The sequence below is a fragment of the Microcaecilia unicolor genome, chromosome 5, assembly GCF_901765095.1.
Source record: "Microcaecilia unicolor chromosome 5, aMicUni1.1, whole genome shotgun sequence".
Classification (NCBI taxonomy): domain Eukaryota; kingdom Metazoa; phylum Chordata; class Amphibia; order Gymnophiona; family Siphonopidae; genus Microcaecilia; species Microcaecilia unicolor.
In genome coordinates this window covers 184,116,214-184,134,661 of record NC_044035.1, presented here as the reverse complement: position 1 = coordinate 184,134,661, position 18,448 = coordinate 184,116,214, and the positions used below count along the sequence as shown (strand labels likewise).

The following is an 18,448-nucleotide window of genomic DNA, read 5'->3' as shown; positions in this document are numbered from 1 at the left end:
TCATCTCAGGCGACTAAGGCGAGCAGTGGTGGAGGTCGGAGTGGAGGCACGAGCGAGGCAGAGTTGAGGCGCTGCACGGGGCCCCCTTAGGCGCTGCGCGGGGCCCCCTTAGGCACGGGGCCCTATGCGGTCGCCTTGGTCGACTCTGCCTAAGACCGGCCCTGAGTATGGCAATACTTATGTACTTATGATAGCTTTATTTGCTCAGCAACTTGTTTGCCAGGAAAGATGAGTTTCTCCTGAGGGTATAGCAAGGGATCAACAAGCTTAATCTCCTTCAAGCTTATACTTGCTCTTGGATACACAACATCTTTTCTGAAGGAACATCTCTCCAGGCACATAGTAACTTGCTGGTATGGAATTTTCCTTCTGTCAAGATCAGAAAAGGTTACAGGGAAAAATAAATTACCTAGTATCAGTATGCGATTGATACTGATCAGCAGTTAAACCAGGCAAACCAGAAACTATTGTTATAGATGTGACCCAGGTGTTGCTAAAATCCTTACAACTGAAGGTGAATTTTCTCTTTTTTTCAGGGGTAGATCTGCCCTGGAAGAAACATAAAGAAATACAAGCCTATGACTGTGCTTGCTGCTTCCCAGCTGGAATGTGCCAAGGATAGGAAACAGGAATGTTCTTTTACTTATTTAAGGCCCCAGCTTTAGAGAGAAAGTGGTCTTTTGTCTGTTGGTTTTGTTTCTGCAAGCCAGTTGCTGCTTAAGAGGCAGATGCAGCAACCAAACGTAAAAAAATCTAAATCGTTAAAGTCCCTAACGATTTTAAAATAACGAAAAATGCACCAAAAAAAAAAAAAGTCACACATGCTGAGATCGGTATTGAAACGTACAATGTACCAAAGAATCACAATACACATCGTTAATCGGCCCCCAAATCATGCGCAGAGCAGCCAAGCGTTATGTTAGCTGCTCTGCGCATGCCACAAACAGTCAAAACACCTACGTAGGTTACTGACGTCAGACAGGGGCGGGCCCAGCAGGAGAAAGACGCGCCATCGAAGCTGGGCGAAGGCAGCCATCAGCTTTCTTGTTGCCCGTGCAGCGCCTTCGGACAGAGGAGAGAGGCGCTGCACGGGCCCGGTAAGAGGGAGGGGGGCCCGATGGAAGAGGGGAATGGCGGCGACGACCCCAAAAGGGGGCGGGGCACAGGACGGAGGATGTCGGGAGGCGGAGCTGAGGTGAGAGAGTAGTGAGGAAGGGAGGGGGCAGGGGCTGCTCGAATTTTGCTTTTTCGGGGTGGGGGGAGCGGCGGAAAGTGGCGAGCAGCGGGGGGGGGGGCAAGGCCGTCCGTACAGGACGCTCCTGATGAGCGCCCTTGCCCCCTCCCGATCCTTTTTTTTTTTTTTTTATTTTTGTTTTTCTGACTTCCTTTGGACCAATCACAGCGCTTTTAGCTCTGCTAATGCGCTGGGATTGGCTCAAAGTTTGTTTATTTTTTCTCTTAATGATTTTTCCTGCCACAGAGCTGACCTAACGAGTGGTCCAGACCTCTCGTTAGTTTTCCTGCCTTTTTCCTGCGTAAAGGCAATCGGAAAAGGTTAGTGCATGTCGTTTCAATGGGGTTTTCACACTAATTGCTCATCTCCATTCCGTTTTCGTTAGCTGCTGGCTTCCTCGGTAAAAGCCCTTTGATGCATGCAACGGATCAAATTTTCCTCGTTGGAGAGTCATTAAAGGCTCATTTAGCTTTAGTGCATCTGCCTCTAAGTCCTGTTGGCAGGGCTCTGTAAGACCAGTAGCAGATGGTCTTGCAGAGCCCTCTAGTACAGTGGACTAGGGTATACCCTAAGCAGTAAACCACAAGAAAGAACTTCTCAGCAAAGGGAAGACTAATAGTATTTGGATTGATTCATAGATTCTAAACTGCTTTCTTACCCGTGTCTCTCTCTCTCTCAATATCTTCCTGATAATCTACTGACTTTATCTCCATCTATCCTATATAAAAGAAAAAAAAATCCTTCCTTTCCTCTCACTTGCTATATTTCTGTCCTCCTCCTGACTTTATATAATCCCTCCATACCTACCCCTCTCCCACCTATACCTAGGCTAGGAAAACCAAGAGACAATTATCTTCAATAAACCCTATGTTGGATAATCATGCTCTTTGATATCCCCCAACATTGTCTTCTCACACTTGTTAATCATATCAAAATTACTTTCATTCAATGCAATATATATTGTGCCTTAGTCCTAAGGCAAAACATCTGGAACCTTAGAGCTTGCCTCATCTGTCTCCAAATATCAGCTATGAAAGATGAAATCAACAAACTCAAGAAGGAACTGGCTGAAATTAAGGAAGCATCCAGGACTACCCAATTCCCATCCAGTTTACCACCAGCACTGCCACAGAGAATAAAGTCAACAGAGAAATAGATGGGTCACAGTAGGCTCAGATAGATTACAACCTGTATAACAGAGGCTTTCATCCTCCCAGCCTTTGCTCCTATATAATTCCTTTGATACATTGGAGCATTATGATAATCCGTAAAGAAGTACTGAACTGGAGCCAGAGGCAAGGAATGTAAAAGGACATCCCCAAAACAATGACAGAGCAGCTCATAGCAGAAAATTCTTACTATTAGGAGACTCCATTATAAGAGGCATTAACTTAGGAACACAGCTCAAAGATGCCAACCTAGAGAAATGCCTTTCAGGATCCTCTGCTATCAGAAGTACCAAATACTGAATGTGATCTGAGAATATAGTAAGGATTCTAATACTGATATTGTAATCAACCTGGGGATAAATGGCCTGGCCAACGATAGCAAAAATGGGGAGGGGTTCAAGTCTTTGGTTCAGACTGTTTTTTTTCTGAAGTTATTCCTACATATGGGAAGGGAAAGGAAAGACTACGTAAAACAGAGGAGTTCTTTACATCAAGGTTTTAGATACACAGGAGGATGGGGCAGTATATGAAAAAAATAACAGGCTGTACTGTAATGATGGGCTACACCTTTCTGTGACAGGAAAAAGGATCCTTGCAGAGAAATTCAGACAATATGTTTCTAGACATTTAAACTGAGGGTGGACGTGAGAAAAGGAAGCAAGGAATTTAGAAAGTCACCCCAGGAAAAATATGACGGCAGTGGGGAAGGTAATATTAATATAGAAAAACATCTAAACTCACTTAATAACACATGGAAATCAATGAGCACAAATGCATGTAATCAAAGTAAAAAAAAAAAGTTCAAGATTTGCAAGCCCTGATGTTTCAGGAAGGCTTGAATATTGTTGCTATTACAGAGACATGATTCAATGATTCCCATTAATGGGATGCGACCATATTGGCAATAATCTTTTTAGGAAGGCTAGGGAGAGCCAAAGAGGTGGAGGAGTGGCACTGTATGTGAAAAGTAATATCAGAGCGGCTGCAAGCTATATGGATCATCCTTGAAAGAGAAGATGGAACCTGTATCCACATGGGTATTATTTACAGATCGCCAGCACAAATGGAGAAGCTGAACAAGGATCTGATTGAAAATATCCATATGCTTGGAATGAAAGGGGAGGCACTGTTTTGGGAGATTTCAACTTTCCTGATGTGGATTGCAACGTCCCATCGGCAGAAATGAAAAAAAGTAGAGAGATCAATCGTGGATGTCTGTCAAAGTGTTTTGTTCAGACAAATGGTGACAGAACCCACAAGGGAAGGGTTGATGCTGGATCTAATGCTCACAAATTGAGGAAGTATTTCCAATATCTGGGTGGGTGCCCACCTAGGCAATAGTGATAATCACATGATATAGTTTAATATAAAAGCAGAGTGCAAACGCACAAAGCTCAAACTACAGGATTTCAGACACGCTGATGTGGGTTGGGCACAATGGAGAAATACCTGAAGGAGCTGACAACATGGGTAAGAATAGAAGTGGAAATGCAGTGGTCCAAGCTGAAAGCTGCATGGCAACAGATCTTTATACAAGGAAAGTAAACAAAAACAAGAGAAACAAGTGGCCAAAAAAAATAAGGGCAAAAGAGGCCGCATTCAAAAAAAAATACAGAAGACCACAACAAGTGGATCATTGAAAAGATTACCAGATTGAACTCAAAGAAGCTAACAGGGAAATATAGCTAGCGAAAAAGTGGCTAAAGATATAAAGAGAGGTGACAAGACCCTTTTCAGATATTTTGGGAAAAGGAGAAAAGCTAGGAATGAAATTGTAAGGCTGAAAGATGCAGAGAATAGATATGTGGAGAATGATGAGGATAAAGCGAACATGCTAACAAATACTTCTCTTCAGTGTTCATGGAAGAAAATCTTGCAGAAGAACCATGGTCAGCTAGCTAGGATATATCTGGGAATGGGGTGTATATTGCACTGTTCATGGAAGAAAGCGTTTTATAAACAACTTGAAAATCTGAAAGTGGACAAAGCTATGGGGCCAGATGGGATACATCCCAGGATACTGAGGGAGCTCAGAGAAATCCTGGCAGGACCTCTTAAAGATTTATTTGATAGATCTTTAGAGAGGAGAGGTTCTATGGGATTGGAGATGAGCTGATTTGGTCCATCTTCACAAAAGCGGGGACAGGGAAGAAGAGGGAAACCTCAGGCTTTTGAGCCTCATGTAGGTGGTAGAAAAAATAATGGAGTTGCTGCTGAAGGAAAAAAGCTAGTTAACTTTTTAGAATCCAACAGGTTGCAGGATCTGAGGAATGTGGCTTTACCAAAGGAAAATCCTGTCAAATAAATCTGATTGATTTCTTTGACTGGGTGACCAAAGAACTGGATAAAATAAGATATGTGCTAGATGTAATCTATTTGGATTTCAGCAAAGCCTTTGATACAGTTCCTCGCAGAAGACTAATGAATAAGCTGAGAGGGCTGAACTTAGGACCCAAAGTGATGAACTAGATTGGAAACTGGTTGACCGGCAGGCCACAGAGGGTAGTAGTAAATGGAATCCGCTTGGAGGAAAGGAAAGTGAGTAGTGAAGTGCCTCAGGGGTCAGTACTAGGGCCAATTCTGTTTAATATATTTGTGAGAGATATTGCTGAAGGGTTAGAAAGAAAAGTTTGCCTTTTTGTGGATGACACAAAGATAGCCAATAGAGCGGATACCCCAGAGAAACCATTGAAGATATCTCCAAAAATTAGAAGACTGGTCAAAGGTCTGGCAGTTAAAATTTAATGCAAAGAAGAGCAGAGTGATTCATTAGGGTTGGAAATCCAAAGGAGATGTACCAGATAGGAGGAGAGAGATCAATAAGCACAGCTCTTGAGAGAAACCTTGGTGTCTGAGAATCTCAAGCTGATAAAATGCGACAAAGCAGTTGCCATGGCCAGAAGGACGCTAGGCTGCATAGACACAAGTATAACCAGCAGAAGAAATGAGATGTTGATGTCCCTGTACAAGTCGTTAGTGAGGCTCCACTTGGAGTACTGTGTTCAATTTTGGAGGTCGTATCTTGCTAAGGACATAAAAAGATTTGAAGCAGTTCAGAGAAAAGTGACAAATATGGTATGGGGTTTGCGTCACAAGACAAATGAGAAGAGACTTGAGAACCTGAACATGCATACCCTGGAGGAAAGGAGAGATGGGGTGATATGATACAGCTACAAGCCAACCCTTTCCAGAGACGGGAAAGTGGTAGAACTAAAGGGCATGAATTGAGGTTGCAGGGGGGATGACTCAAGAATAATGTCAGAAAGTACTTTTTCATGAAGAAGGTGGTAGACACTTGGAATGCCCTCCTGTGGAGGGTGGTGGAGATGAAAACAGTAATGGAATTCAAAAATGCATAGGATAAACACAAAGGAATCCTATGTAGAAGGCATGGAACCAAACACATTTAGTGGTGTTTAGATGGCAACACTAGTAATTTGGAAGCAAAACCAGTGCTGGGCAGATTCTACAGTCTGTGCCCTGATCATGGCTGGAAAAATTCATCTTCAGTAGCTGGAGAGCAAGCCCAGTGCCGGGCAGTCATCTACAGTCTGTGCTCTGATCGTGGCTGAACAGATTTGGATGGGCTAGAGTGGGGCTTTGATGACAATTTCAGTAGTTGGAGAACAAGGCCAGTGCCAAGCAGATGGTTTGTGTCCTTAAAGAGGCAAGCACAAATCAAAATCAGTTATACATAAGTACTATCATATCATACTTTATGCTATGAGTTTATCTTGTTAGGCAGACTGGATGGACCATACAGGTCTTTACATGCTGTCATCTACTATGTTAGTATGGAACCTCATTTTCAAAAGAGAAAAAAGTCCAAAAAGTCATATAAATCTGCATTTGTTTCTCACAAAAACGTCCAAACTGGTATTTTCAAAACCAATTTTTAGACACTTTTCTATAAAGTCTGTCAGAAGCAGGGGCGTATCTGGAATCCAGCGGTAGGGGGGGCCAGAGTCAGAGAGAGGGGGCACATTTTTGCCTCCCCGCCGCCACTGCCACTCTCCACACCCCACACACCCCCACCGTCAACCCTCCCCCGCTGCTTACCTTTGCTGGCGGGGGGCCCCCAATCCGAACTGGATTCAACAAATCAGCAGCGTTACTTACAGAATGGCCACGGAGGAGTCGGAGGAAGACGAAATATGAAGACTGCGGGTCAGACCTCGGCTGGCGGGGGTTGGGGCCCCCCGCCAGCAAAAGTAAGCAGCGGGGGTTGACGGCGGGGAGGGGGGCCAGGGCGAAATCTGCGGGGGCCCAGGCCCCTGTGGCCCCACGCAGATATGCCCGTGGTCAGAAGTGCATTCAAATTACAAGGGGGGTTTTCAGGGGCGTGTTAAGGGTGGGATCTAGGTGTTCCTAACACTTGGACATTTTTCTGCCATAATAGAACAAAACAAAAACATCCAGGGCTATAAGTTGGATGTTTTGGTCTAGACCTCTTTATTAATGAATAAGCCATATAAAAGTAAATTAAAAGACCAGATGACCACTGCAGGAATAAAAGAATTACATCTCCTTACACCTTCAGTGATCACTGACCCCCCCCCCCTCCACCCCATGAGATATGTACCTAGGACCTTTTATGTGAAGTCCACTGCAGTGTCCCCTAAGGTGCTCCACTGTTCTGCTGGGATATACCACTGTGGCCAGTCTACTAGGAAAGCTGGCTCATCCTACATCCCAGTGGCTTGATTTTGTGCATTTTTCATTTGTACTTTTTTTTTTTTTTTAATGGTCCAAAAAGATAGATATACTAAGTACAACAACATCTAGGAAATGGTCATTTTCAAAGAAAAAAAGAGAGACATTTTTCTGGTTTGGAAATGGTCATTTTCACTACTTGATTTTTGGACTTTTCAGCAAATTGTCCAAAGTCGGATTTAGATGTCAGATCGAAAATGCCCATGTCTTTGTCGTTATTTATTGAAAGGTGATATAAAAAATCACTTAAATATAACAAACAGACATACCTAGGCTGATCACAGAAAGGTTGGGATGTTTTGCAGCCAAATTTGTCAGCTCCTAAAATATAAAAATGTTAAAGAAAGATAAATACAAACCCACTATACGGGTGGAGTTCTAAAAATCATAAACCTTATTTTAACTAATTACTATATTCCATCATATATATACTGGGTATAATTTTATAACTGCAGGCATGCATAAAACATAGGTGCATACTTTCTCCTGTGTGGGCCTTGGTGAAATTTAATAAAGAACATATATGCAAATTCTGTTGAGAATGGATCCCACTGAAATATAGCACACTTATACCTGAACATAAGAAATGCACTGCTGAGTCAGACCAAGGTCCTCTAAGCCCAGCATCCTGTCTCCAACAGTAGCTAGTCCAGAAGTACCTGAATATTCCAAAAAGGTAAAAAGGGTCATGGATTTGATATACTGCCTTTCTGTGGGTGCAAACCAAAGCGGTTTTACATTTATTACATGCATGCAGGTACTTTCTCTGTCTCTAGTGTTTTCACAACTATGTTTTTGTAGCTGGGGCAATGGCGGGTTAAGTGACTTGCCCAGTTTCCTATGTTCTCAGTCCACTGCATAGCTTGTTTCCATAGAAAAGCAATGGCCTACCTGCTATTTTTAGAAAATGTGTGTGTGTACTTTTTGAAAATCCAAAAGTATGTCTACACTCTGCCCCCAAAAAAGCCTCCATTTACCACAGGTACAAGTATGAGCAAAAAGGCATTACACACATAATTTAACTCATATAAAGTCAGAGCAATTTTATAACAAGCTATTTGCATGTGTAAACCAATGTTTCATGTGGGAAATATATCTTTGAAAACTATGTCCATTGTTTATTTTTATTTTTAGAACTCTATTGATTTTTCTGGACATAGAAATCTGTTCATAGGAATCAACTTTTCAAAAGGGTAGGGTGCTAATTGTAACACAAATTACCCCTCCTTGGACACAGTGAAAGGGTTTGCTTAGTATTAGGAAAGCTAGAGCTGCCATTTTCATACACATACTCTACACACAACAAAGCATCATTTGAACACATAGTACGTTCTACCTCTATTTCTTTTATTTCATTCTTTAATTATTGAACATGTACTAATCCCGGAACTTAACAAATTTAGTAAAAATGACACGTTACAGCAAACAAACCTTCATACAGGCTTCGAACAGTTTTTAATAACATAACGTACAATCCAAACCTCTCCCTCTCCCATGCTTCCTTCCAAACCTTCCTCCCTCATTAATATTTTCTACCTTGAAAGACTCCTCCAATGCTGGTAGAGCTGGCAGGGCTGGCAAATGTTAAGTGCAAATTTTGCTCTCTCAAAGCTGTTAGCTTGGACATTAAATAGATGTGATCAATTCCACTAACAGCTTTTCTTAACTCTCCATTGCCCTTGGTACAAAATAAGTACCTGAATATATGTGAACCGCTTTGAATGTAGTTGCAAAAACCTCAGAAAGGCGGTATATCAAGTCCCATTTCCCTTTCCCTCTAGAGGATAGCTTGGGTTGTTTCCAATCAGATAACAACCCTACTCTACCAGGGCCACCACTTCCTGACCACCTCCTTCCAAGTCCAGATTTGGTCCATTCATTAAAAAATGTACATGTCCAATGGTCATGTACATGGTTCAGTGTCCTTAATGTGCAAAATTTCTTCTAAGTGTTGTACCACAGTATTCCAGTATGATTGTGCCTTACAAAATTTCCATCAAACATGTACAAAGGTGCCTCTATCCAAAACTTCTCCAACAATTCACCAGAGCCTAACCCATACATTTTATGGAGGCAACAAGGAGTATAGTACCATTGGAATAAGATCTTATAGCTGTGCTCAATCAAGTTACTAGCAATGAAAATCCCAAGAGGGCACGTGTACAATTCCTTCCACTCCATACCATCTATGGTGTAGCACAACAGGGTTTCACAATTTTCCTATTTTCTGTAAGGTGACTTGCTAAGGAGCAGCGATTTATACAGCCTAGAAATGCTCCCTTTTCCAGACCTCAAACTCAATTCTTTCAAAAATAAAATTTCTGTGCTTCCTCCTTAGGTCAATACTTTCAAAAAGTCCCGGAGCTGAAGATACGAAAATGTATCAGTTCAATCCATCTCATATTTATCCCGAAGGGTATCAAAAGGAATAATAATCCCATCAAAACCCACCTGGAGAAATCTACTCGCCCCAACTCTGAAAAACAGAGCTCTGTCTCCTCAGAAGAAAGTACATAAGTATTGTCATACTGGGACAGACCAAAGTCCATCAAGCACAGCATTCTGTTCCCAACAGTGGTCAATCCAGGTCACAAATACCTGGCAAGATCCCAAAAAAGTACAAAACATTCTTATACTGCTAATCCCAGAAATAGTGCATTCTCAAGAAAGCATGGAGCGTATTTTATGCATGTAGCAAAGAAATACTGCATATGTGGAAAGAGTTTAAATTGCATCTCTTGTCAGACCTCCAAGGTTTAGGCCATGTTATAACAAGTCCACTAAGAGTGTAAGCAAAGCTGCTTAGGAAGACGCAATGGTACTGCTCATAGAGGAGCAGCTCCTAATAAGTTTTGTTCCAACTTAACCCACGCTTTATGAGACCTGGAAAACCACTCTGTCAGTGCTTTCAATTGAGCACCCTGATAGTGCAAATGAAAGTCAATGCAAATGAGTCAGGCACACCCATGCCTAAGTACTTCTGGAGAGGAATATTTTTTCCCTCTTTACTCCTGGTGGCTTGTGTGTCAAAACATAGGCAAATGTTTTTCTTTGCAGCTTAATAAAAATGGACTTAGGAATGAATGCAGGTAAAACATGCAAACAAATACAAAAGAGTGGGTAAAACTACCATTTCACAGCATTAATTCTGCCTAACCATGACACTCTAAGGCCCTCCCATTCATCCAAATCTTCAAAAATAGCTTTAATCAAGGGAGGGTAATTTATAGCAAACCTATCCATATTTCCTAATATATTCACCCCCCGATATCTGATGTGGGATTTTGCCCTGTAAAATTAGTGTTGACTTTGAATCTCACTGGCTTATTCTCCCAGCAGGTTTAGGTTTAAGATTTCTGACTTGGCAATAATTCTTTTGAACCCAGAAAACCTGTCTCCAAACCTCTTATTTGGTTAACTATAGCTGTCAGGGGCTACTTGGGGATCTGTTATCATGAACACTTAATCTGCAAATGGGAGCATCTTATGTCTCCAGTCTGAACAAATGGCTCCATTAGCAATGCAAAGATCAGTGTCAAGAGAGGGCAAACCTGTCAAGCAGAGGTGTAGCTAGGGGAGGTGAGGTGCAACGGGAATGGAATCTCCCCCAAACAGACTTACAATGAAAAAAATAAAATAAAATAAAATAAAAAAATATATATATATATATAATTTTATTTTTTTTTTTACACTGTCTGCTCCCCTGATGCCAAAACCTGGCTATGCTTCTGCTGCCAAGTACCTCTTTTTAATTAAAAAAAAAAAATCACTGACGCTCACATTAACATTCAAACAGGGGTGGCCAAGTTAGGCCACCAATCCCCATCATGCTTTGGGTAGCCATATTAAAGGGCCAAAGGGAGTAGTAGCCTAGTGGTTAGTGCAGTGGACTTTGATCCTGGGGAACTGAGTTCTATTCCCACTGCAGCTCCTTGTGACTCTGGGCAAGTAACTTAACCCTCCATTGCCCTGCCCCTGGTACAAAATAAGTACCTGAATATATGTAAACCGCTTTGAATGTAGTTGCAAAAACCTCAGAAAGGCCCATTTCCCTTTCCCTTCTATAGTAAATAGGACTGCTGAAGAAGGCCTCTAATGTCCTGCCAAATTAAATCTAAGAGCCTTCAAATATTAACACTGATTTGATGACCTGTAATAAAACGGGCCAGGTTGCTATGGATTAGGTCAAATCAGTAACACTGCAAATGAGCAGCTAAAATCTTTGTAAAAGTGTCTAGGAAAGATATTAGCCAATAGGAGCCACACATGGTAGCATCTTTCCCAGGCTTGGTTAGGATTGATTCTTACAGTGGGTTTGTGGTGGGTTTTGGAGGGCTCGCTGTTTCCTCCACAAATGTAACAGGTAGGGGGTGGGGGATGGGGGTGGGTCTGCCTGTCTGAAGTGCATTCACCCACTAAAACTGCCCCAGGGACCTGCATACTGCTGTCATGGACCTGAGTATGATATCTGAGGCTGGCATAGAGGCTGACACAAAATATTTTGAAAGATGTTTTTTTGAGGGTGGGAGGAGGTTAGTGACCACTTGGGGAGTAACAGGAGGTCATCCCCGATTCTCTCCGGTGGTCATCTGGTCAGTTCAGGCACCTTTTTATGCCTTAGTCATAATAAAAACAGGTCCACCAGGTGAAAACATCCAAGTGTTCGTCAGGGACGTCCTTCTTTTTTTTGATTATGGGTCAAGGACGTCCAAGTGTTAGGCAAGCCCAAGTCCCGCCTTCGCTATGCCTCCGACATGCCCCCTTGAACTTTGGCCATCCCTGCGATGGAGTGCAGTTGGGGACATCCAAAATCAGCTTTCAATTATACTGATTTGGACGACCCTGGGAGAAAGATGTCCATCTTCCGATTTATGTCGAAAGATGGGCGTCCTTCTCTTTTGAAAATGAGCCCAATAGTCTACACACATCTTCAAGGCTGCATCTGTTCATAAACTTGTGGAGATGAATTCTATCAGTCCTTGCACAGCCTATGCAGTGGTGTCGCCAGACTTGCCATTTTGGGGAGGCCCAGACTTAACATGAGGGGGCACTAGGCATATAGGTGTGAGTAGTGCTTGGTATACTCTTAAATAATGCCTTTAGCATGCTCTTGATGACAGATTTCTAAGTAAACAATCTGTCCTGCACCAAACATAAACCCCATGCATATGTATGCCCCGCCCCTTCTCAGGCAGTTTGGATCAGAAAGATCAGAGTACTCTGTATCAGTAGTCGTGCCCGTGACTCTGAATCCTCCGCTGGAGAAGGGCGAGGGATACAAAAAAAAAACGTATCCTCTTGCTCACCTTAAGAAGGCGAGGAAAGTAATTAAACTCAATTTTTTCCCAATTTAACCCAAAAGTTTGAATAACCAAACCTTCAATTTTGCATGTTAAGAACTGTTTTTTTTTATTTTTATGTTTTCAAATTGAAGTAAATATTTAACTATATAATGTATAGACCAATTTTTATTTACTTAACAAACTGTTTCCTTATAAATGTCACTTCACATTCAACTCTTGTTTGTTCTGTATGTCAACAGGTCAACTGAACTTCTCAGACAGAAAACTCAAACATCAGATAAGTGTTTCTCCCTTTTACAACATTTTACATTTACTTCCTGAGAACTCTGTAATTGTTTCTCTTATGCAAATGCTTAAAGAATTTGATTCTTTGGGTTTCAATTTTTATTTTACAGGACCATCTCTTTCAGTCGTCTGGATTACTCAGCTAAATTCTCAGGTAAGTATTGTCCCTTTCCTTCATACTAATTCAAATTGACAACGTTTTTCCTCTGATATTGGCACTTAGCTGTAGCTGCTCAGTCTATGACCAATGGGAGTGAATTCTTTCTTGTGTGGGGGCCCTTGAAGAAGTCTTTGATGCAGGATGCTTCACTGGTTTCTTCTTCCTAAACCTCACTTTCAAAGGAAATAATCAAGGAGGCAAAACCCTAAACTCCCTGTCCTTGACTGGAAACTTCTCTCTGGTGACAATTAATCCTTGTTCAATACTGTGGCCACACACTCTAATTAAAATGAAATAAGTTAAAGGTTTTCTCACTTCAGAACCTATATTTCACTGTTGGTTCCCTATTTTAAATTTCTGCAGAAGACTCCAGCACTGCATTCAGAGATCTCACACAGTATTACATTTCATATCCAACTGGTGGTTTAACATTCCATGTCACAGACTTCACATAAATGCATAACATTACCCTGAGCAACTATCAGATCAACCTTGAAAACTCAGCACACCAGTGGCGTAGCCACAGGTGGGCCTGGTAGGGCTCAGGCCCACCCAACAGTAGCACACATTTAGCGGTAGCTGGTGGGGATCCCAAGCTCCACCAGCTGAAGTTTCTCCTGATGTTAACGAAAACGCTACTCTCCACAATACTAGCACCTGCACATGCTCAGTTTTCAGTGCATGTCTGCTGCAGACTGCCAAGGTGGAAAGAAGCGTTTTCCCACTAGCTGAGATATTTTTTGGGTGGGGGGGGGGGAAGAACATTTGGTGCTCACCCACTTCTGGCCTAGGCCCACCCAAAATCTGTTGTCTGGCTACGCCCCTGCAGCATACTCAAAGAGAAGCAGTGCTGAATCTTCCTTTACTTACAATCAATTCCCAAACCTCTACCTCATACCACTGTCACACAACATACCTTTCACACAGACACAGCTTTAAGATTTCCTTTCCCAAATATTAAACTCACCTTCAGACTCCCCTCAGTCACCCTTTAAATCCTTTCACACTTTTTCCCAGACCTTCTTATAATTTTCCTCAATTAGTGCATTTACCAACCAGTCCCTCTCACTCTCACCAGTCACCCACAACCAGTGTCTCAACTGTCCTCTTTAACATTTATACTTTCCCCAAATAAAACTTCAAATTATTCCTTTCCCTATCACAGACCACCACAGTACGTCTTCTCACTCTCAGTGCTCTCACCTTCTCCCCTTTTATTTCAAACAGAGACACACTCACAGTGCTTCTTCTCTCCTCAGCTGCCTCTGCCCAACCCTCAACTGACCAGCAAGCCGTTGCCAAGGCAGCCAGGTCTCAGCTTGCTCAGCTGTTGTCCCAGAGTGATGTCACTTTAGAACCCTTATTTGTTTTCCTCTGGAGGAGCTCAGGTAAGATTATTTTAACCCCTTAGGGTTACATTCGCGCTGACCAAGTAAAAAAAAAAATGTACGCAGTAAACATTTCTTTTTTTTTTCATCAGCCCACCAACCACATATCATTCCAGTTCAACTTTATGCACAATAACATTTTTTCCCTACACCACTCTTTCCTCATCCCATTCTTTCCTATTTACTTAATGATTTTACATAATAAAATGCTCTTTTAAATATCTAGGAATTTTCCCTTTAGTTTCTCTTTCAGAGGTTCGTGCACCCAAATCATTACTTGAAACAGTTTCACAATGTTCCATTTTCTCAATTTCATGAGGAATAACCTCATTAGTAATTATAAGCCAAGATGTCTCAGGTGGCTTTGGCTTAGTCTCATTCAGCCCTTTAGATAATTGTTCATTCGCCAAGGAAACCCCAATACCCTCTGCGACAATTTTATCATCAGTCAAACCATAGGTACTTTCATCAACATCCCAATAAACTTGCTTTAATTGGTTTCTATGGAAAACTTTCTCCCTTCCACACCGCGTTCAAATTCTGTACACGTAGTCACCAATTCCCAGCCTCTCCACCACTTGATACGGTTCTTCCCCCCAAACATTTTGCAGCTTATGTCGTCCCCCGAAATTCTGTTTCCTGATCAGAACCCACACACCAGGCTCCACAATCTGTCTGCAGGCACGCTGATCATAAGCTTTCTTCACCCTCAAACCACTTTGCTCTGAAGACACTCTGGCCAGGTCACGAGCAACATGTAACTTCTCTTCATCTTCTTTAATGTTTTCTTCTACTGTAGCTGGTTCCGTGGTGGTTTCTTCCACCTCTGTTTGAGCCCCTGGGGTCTCTAGCTTCGCTTTATCCCCCGCTGCTGCAGCTGTTCCTGAACTGCCTTCTGTGCTCCCTTCCGAGTTTTCAGCCCCCTTTTCATCAGCTTTTGCTTCGTCTTCCTCCTCATCGCTGCTGAATTCGCCTTCACTGCTCTCGCTGCTTGACTCCTTCTCTTCTTCTTCCTCTTCAGTTTTACCCCAGATTCCCCTTCCTTATAGGCACTAGGTGCCCTTTCTTCTGTCCCCTTTTCGCCATCCTTCCCAACACTGTTTGGGGTCCTTCCCCCCTCCATGCTTAGTGCTGAGGTGTCCTTCTTCCTTGTTCTTACTACTGGGGGTCTCTGCCCCTCCTTCTCATTGCCAACGGTCACCATCATAGTGCATGCAGTCATTCCCCTCACACTGTGACATTAGCCCTTAAACATTTTCTCAGATAAGGGTGGTATGGTATGTTTCTCGTTCCCTGTCATCTTAATAAAACCTAACCCTTTGGACGAATCATGTTCTTTAAACTTTCTTCGCTGCCTTATGTCATGCCAGATTCGTGTGACTCCTGCATGTTTGGAACCTGGTGACAGCTGTGACAGATCTTTAAACAGCAACACGTTCATCCCCAAAATTCCAGGGATACAATTATTTCTGCTTTGTTAGTGTTCAAATTGTCACTAACTATCAAGATGCAGCACGACGGTACCACTTGACCCAAACATTCCACATCTGCTTCAATGCATCCTAACACAGGTAGATCAGTGCAATTTGCTGCAGTCAAGGTGATCCAACTGGCATCCTGTAATTGGCTCACATCCTGAAAGTGTCTATAGAAATGACTCGCCACGATATCTATTATGCATGGAGTGTTAATTCCCCCAAAGGACACTGTCAAAACAGGGCTACTTCCTATCGCTTTCTCCTTGAAACTCTCCCAATTGGTTTCAGAGTTCTTCCCCTGTACGCTCTGCATTCTCACTACTGTCTTCTGAATTTCTCTTTCATTGACTGACTTCACCAGCGTTTTTCCTGTCCTCTCACAATTGGAAGCGCTTGCACTTGTTGACGGTCGGTTGTCTTCCTCCAAATTTCTAGCTTGCGATATTCCAGGAGTCACCCTCCGCTCGCTTTGAAAAAACCTGGCTATATGCCCAGGTTCCTGGCACCTATAACATATCAATAGCCCCCTATCATTAGGCAGAGGTGTTCTCGGGGTTGCACTCCTATATGACACTGCACTTTCTCTTCTCATGTCTTCTGCATGGCATATGGTCTCTTTTCTTTGTCTTTCTAACAACTCATCCTGTTTTTTTCCCATTTGTCCCAGCAATCTGCTTATTTCAGTCAGAGCCGAGACCAGTACCCCTGTTTCTGCTGAAGTGGACTGTCCCGAGTTTTCACCACGGCCTCACTGAATTCTCACCCCTGAAGACCCCACTTCTGGCATGCGCTCTTCCTCTGACCACCTGATGGCAGCCTGCATCAGTTCAGTAAATCTAATATCAGGATTCTCCTCCCAACGACTGGTCATCTCCCTTCTCTATCGTCCCTTAGGTCTAGCAAGAACTGTTCTCTCAGGGCGCTCTCTGGGCACCCCACTCGGGTGATGTCTCGAGCACGGATTGAGTCTAGCTTTTCTTGCAGCTGGTATGCAAAGGCTCTGATTGTTTCTCTGTCCTGCTGTGGCCTCTCGTAGAATTCTCTTATTCTCAGCCCCAATGGGACTTTATCTCCATAAACTTGCAGCAACAACTCAAATACTGCATCTATCATACGCCCTCGTTCCCGAGCCATGTATTTCACCGTGTCTTTCACTTCACCCTTGATGTGATCCTTCAAGATTTCTAGTTGTTCTTCTGCTGGAACACGGAGAATCTTAAGGGCAGATCTTGCTGTGTCTACCCACTCCTCCACTGTTAAGTCTCCCGAACGAGTAGGAAACCCATAAAAATCAGGGATATTCTTTTCCCTCTGAATAACCACGGTAGTGGGTTGCTGACTCAAGCACTCGGCCCACTTTGTCTCCAGCCTTCCATTGAATTTCTCAGCTATTGATCTGCCTCTGCAACTCCTCCATCTTCCTCTGTTACCTGATGTGTGGGGACCAATCACGAAGCAGAACTTCCCCACTCCTTTTAAGGTCAATTCCTTTACACCCAAAACTGTGTCAATGCAAAATGAACAATTATCTTTGCAATGATAAATGCTGAACCACAAGGTTTACCAGAAAAATATCTCCACAAAATTATATATGAGTGACCCATGTTCACTTTATTTTGATGAATAAAGTGAGGCAGTTTGGATCAGAAGGATCAGAGTACTCTGTATCAGTAGTCGTGCCCGTGACTCTGAATCCTCCGCTGGAGAAGGGCGAGGGATACAAAAAAAAACGTATCCCCTTGCTCACTTTAAGAAGGCGAGGAAAGTAATTAAACTCGATTTTTTCCCAATTTAACCCAAAAGTTTGAATAACCAAACCTTCAATTTTGCATGTTAAGAACTGTTTTTTTTTATTTTTATGTTTTCAAATTGAAGTAAATATTTAACTATATAATGTATAGACCAATTTTTATTTACTTAACAAACTGTTTCCTTATAAATGTCACTTCACATTCAACTCTTGTTTGTTCTGTATGTCAACAGGTCAACTGAACTTCTCAGACAAAAAACTCAAACATCAGATAAGTGTTTCTCCCTTTTACAACATTTTACATTTACTTCCAGAGAACTCTGTAATTGTTTCTCTTATGCAAATGCTTAAAGAATTTGATTCTTTGGGTTTCAATTTTTATTTTACAGGACCATCTCTTTCAGTCGTCTGGATTACTCAGCTAAATATTTTCCCTTTCCTTCATACTAATTCAAATTGACAAAGTTTTTCCTCTGATATTGGCACTTAGCTGTAGCTGCTCAGTCTGTGACCAATGGGAGCAAATTCTTTCTTGTGTGGGGGGCCCTTGAAGAAGTCTTTGATGCAGTGGCGTAGCCAAGGGTGGGCTTGGGTGGGCCCAGGCCCACCCACGTTGAGCTCAGGCCCACTAGTAGCAGCACACCTATGATGTGGCCAGCAGAGATTCCCAAGCTGAAAACTCCCAACAACTGTCCCTCCTGCATACCTTATAAATAGCAGATCTTCGCTTGCAGGAAGCAGCGACTGATACATACTGTTTACACCGGCCCCACAGCCTTCCCTCTGACATATTCCCGCCTATGCAGAAACAGGAAGCTGCATCAGTGGGAAAGATGTGGGGCCTACATGCTCCTCACTGCCAGTGAAAATCTGAAATTTAAAAGGTGTGCAGGAGAGGGGGGATATTTGAGAGACCATATGGCATGCAGGCGAGAGGAGAGACCAAATCACCTATGGGATGGGATGGG

At 42.6% G+C, this 18,448-nt stretch overlaps 1 protein-coding gene across 1 annotated transcript in view; it reads right to left on the bottom strand.

Annotated features, from left to right (window-relative positions):
- The window catches only part of LOC115470455 (C-factor-like), a 96,253-nt gene that overhangs the window by 62,987 nt on the left and 14,818 nt on the right, over positions 1-18,448 (bottom strand). The window contains exon 2 of the mRNA XM_030203647.1: positions 7,386-7,437. Coding sequence (XP_030059507.1) covers positions 7,386-7,437 — 52 coding nt within the window. The remainder of the gene's footprint in view (positions 1-7,385; positions 7,438-18,448) is intronic.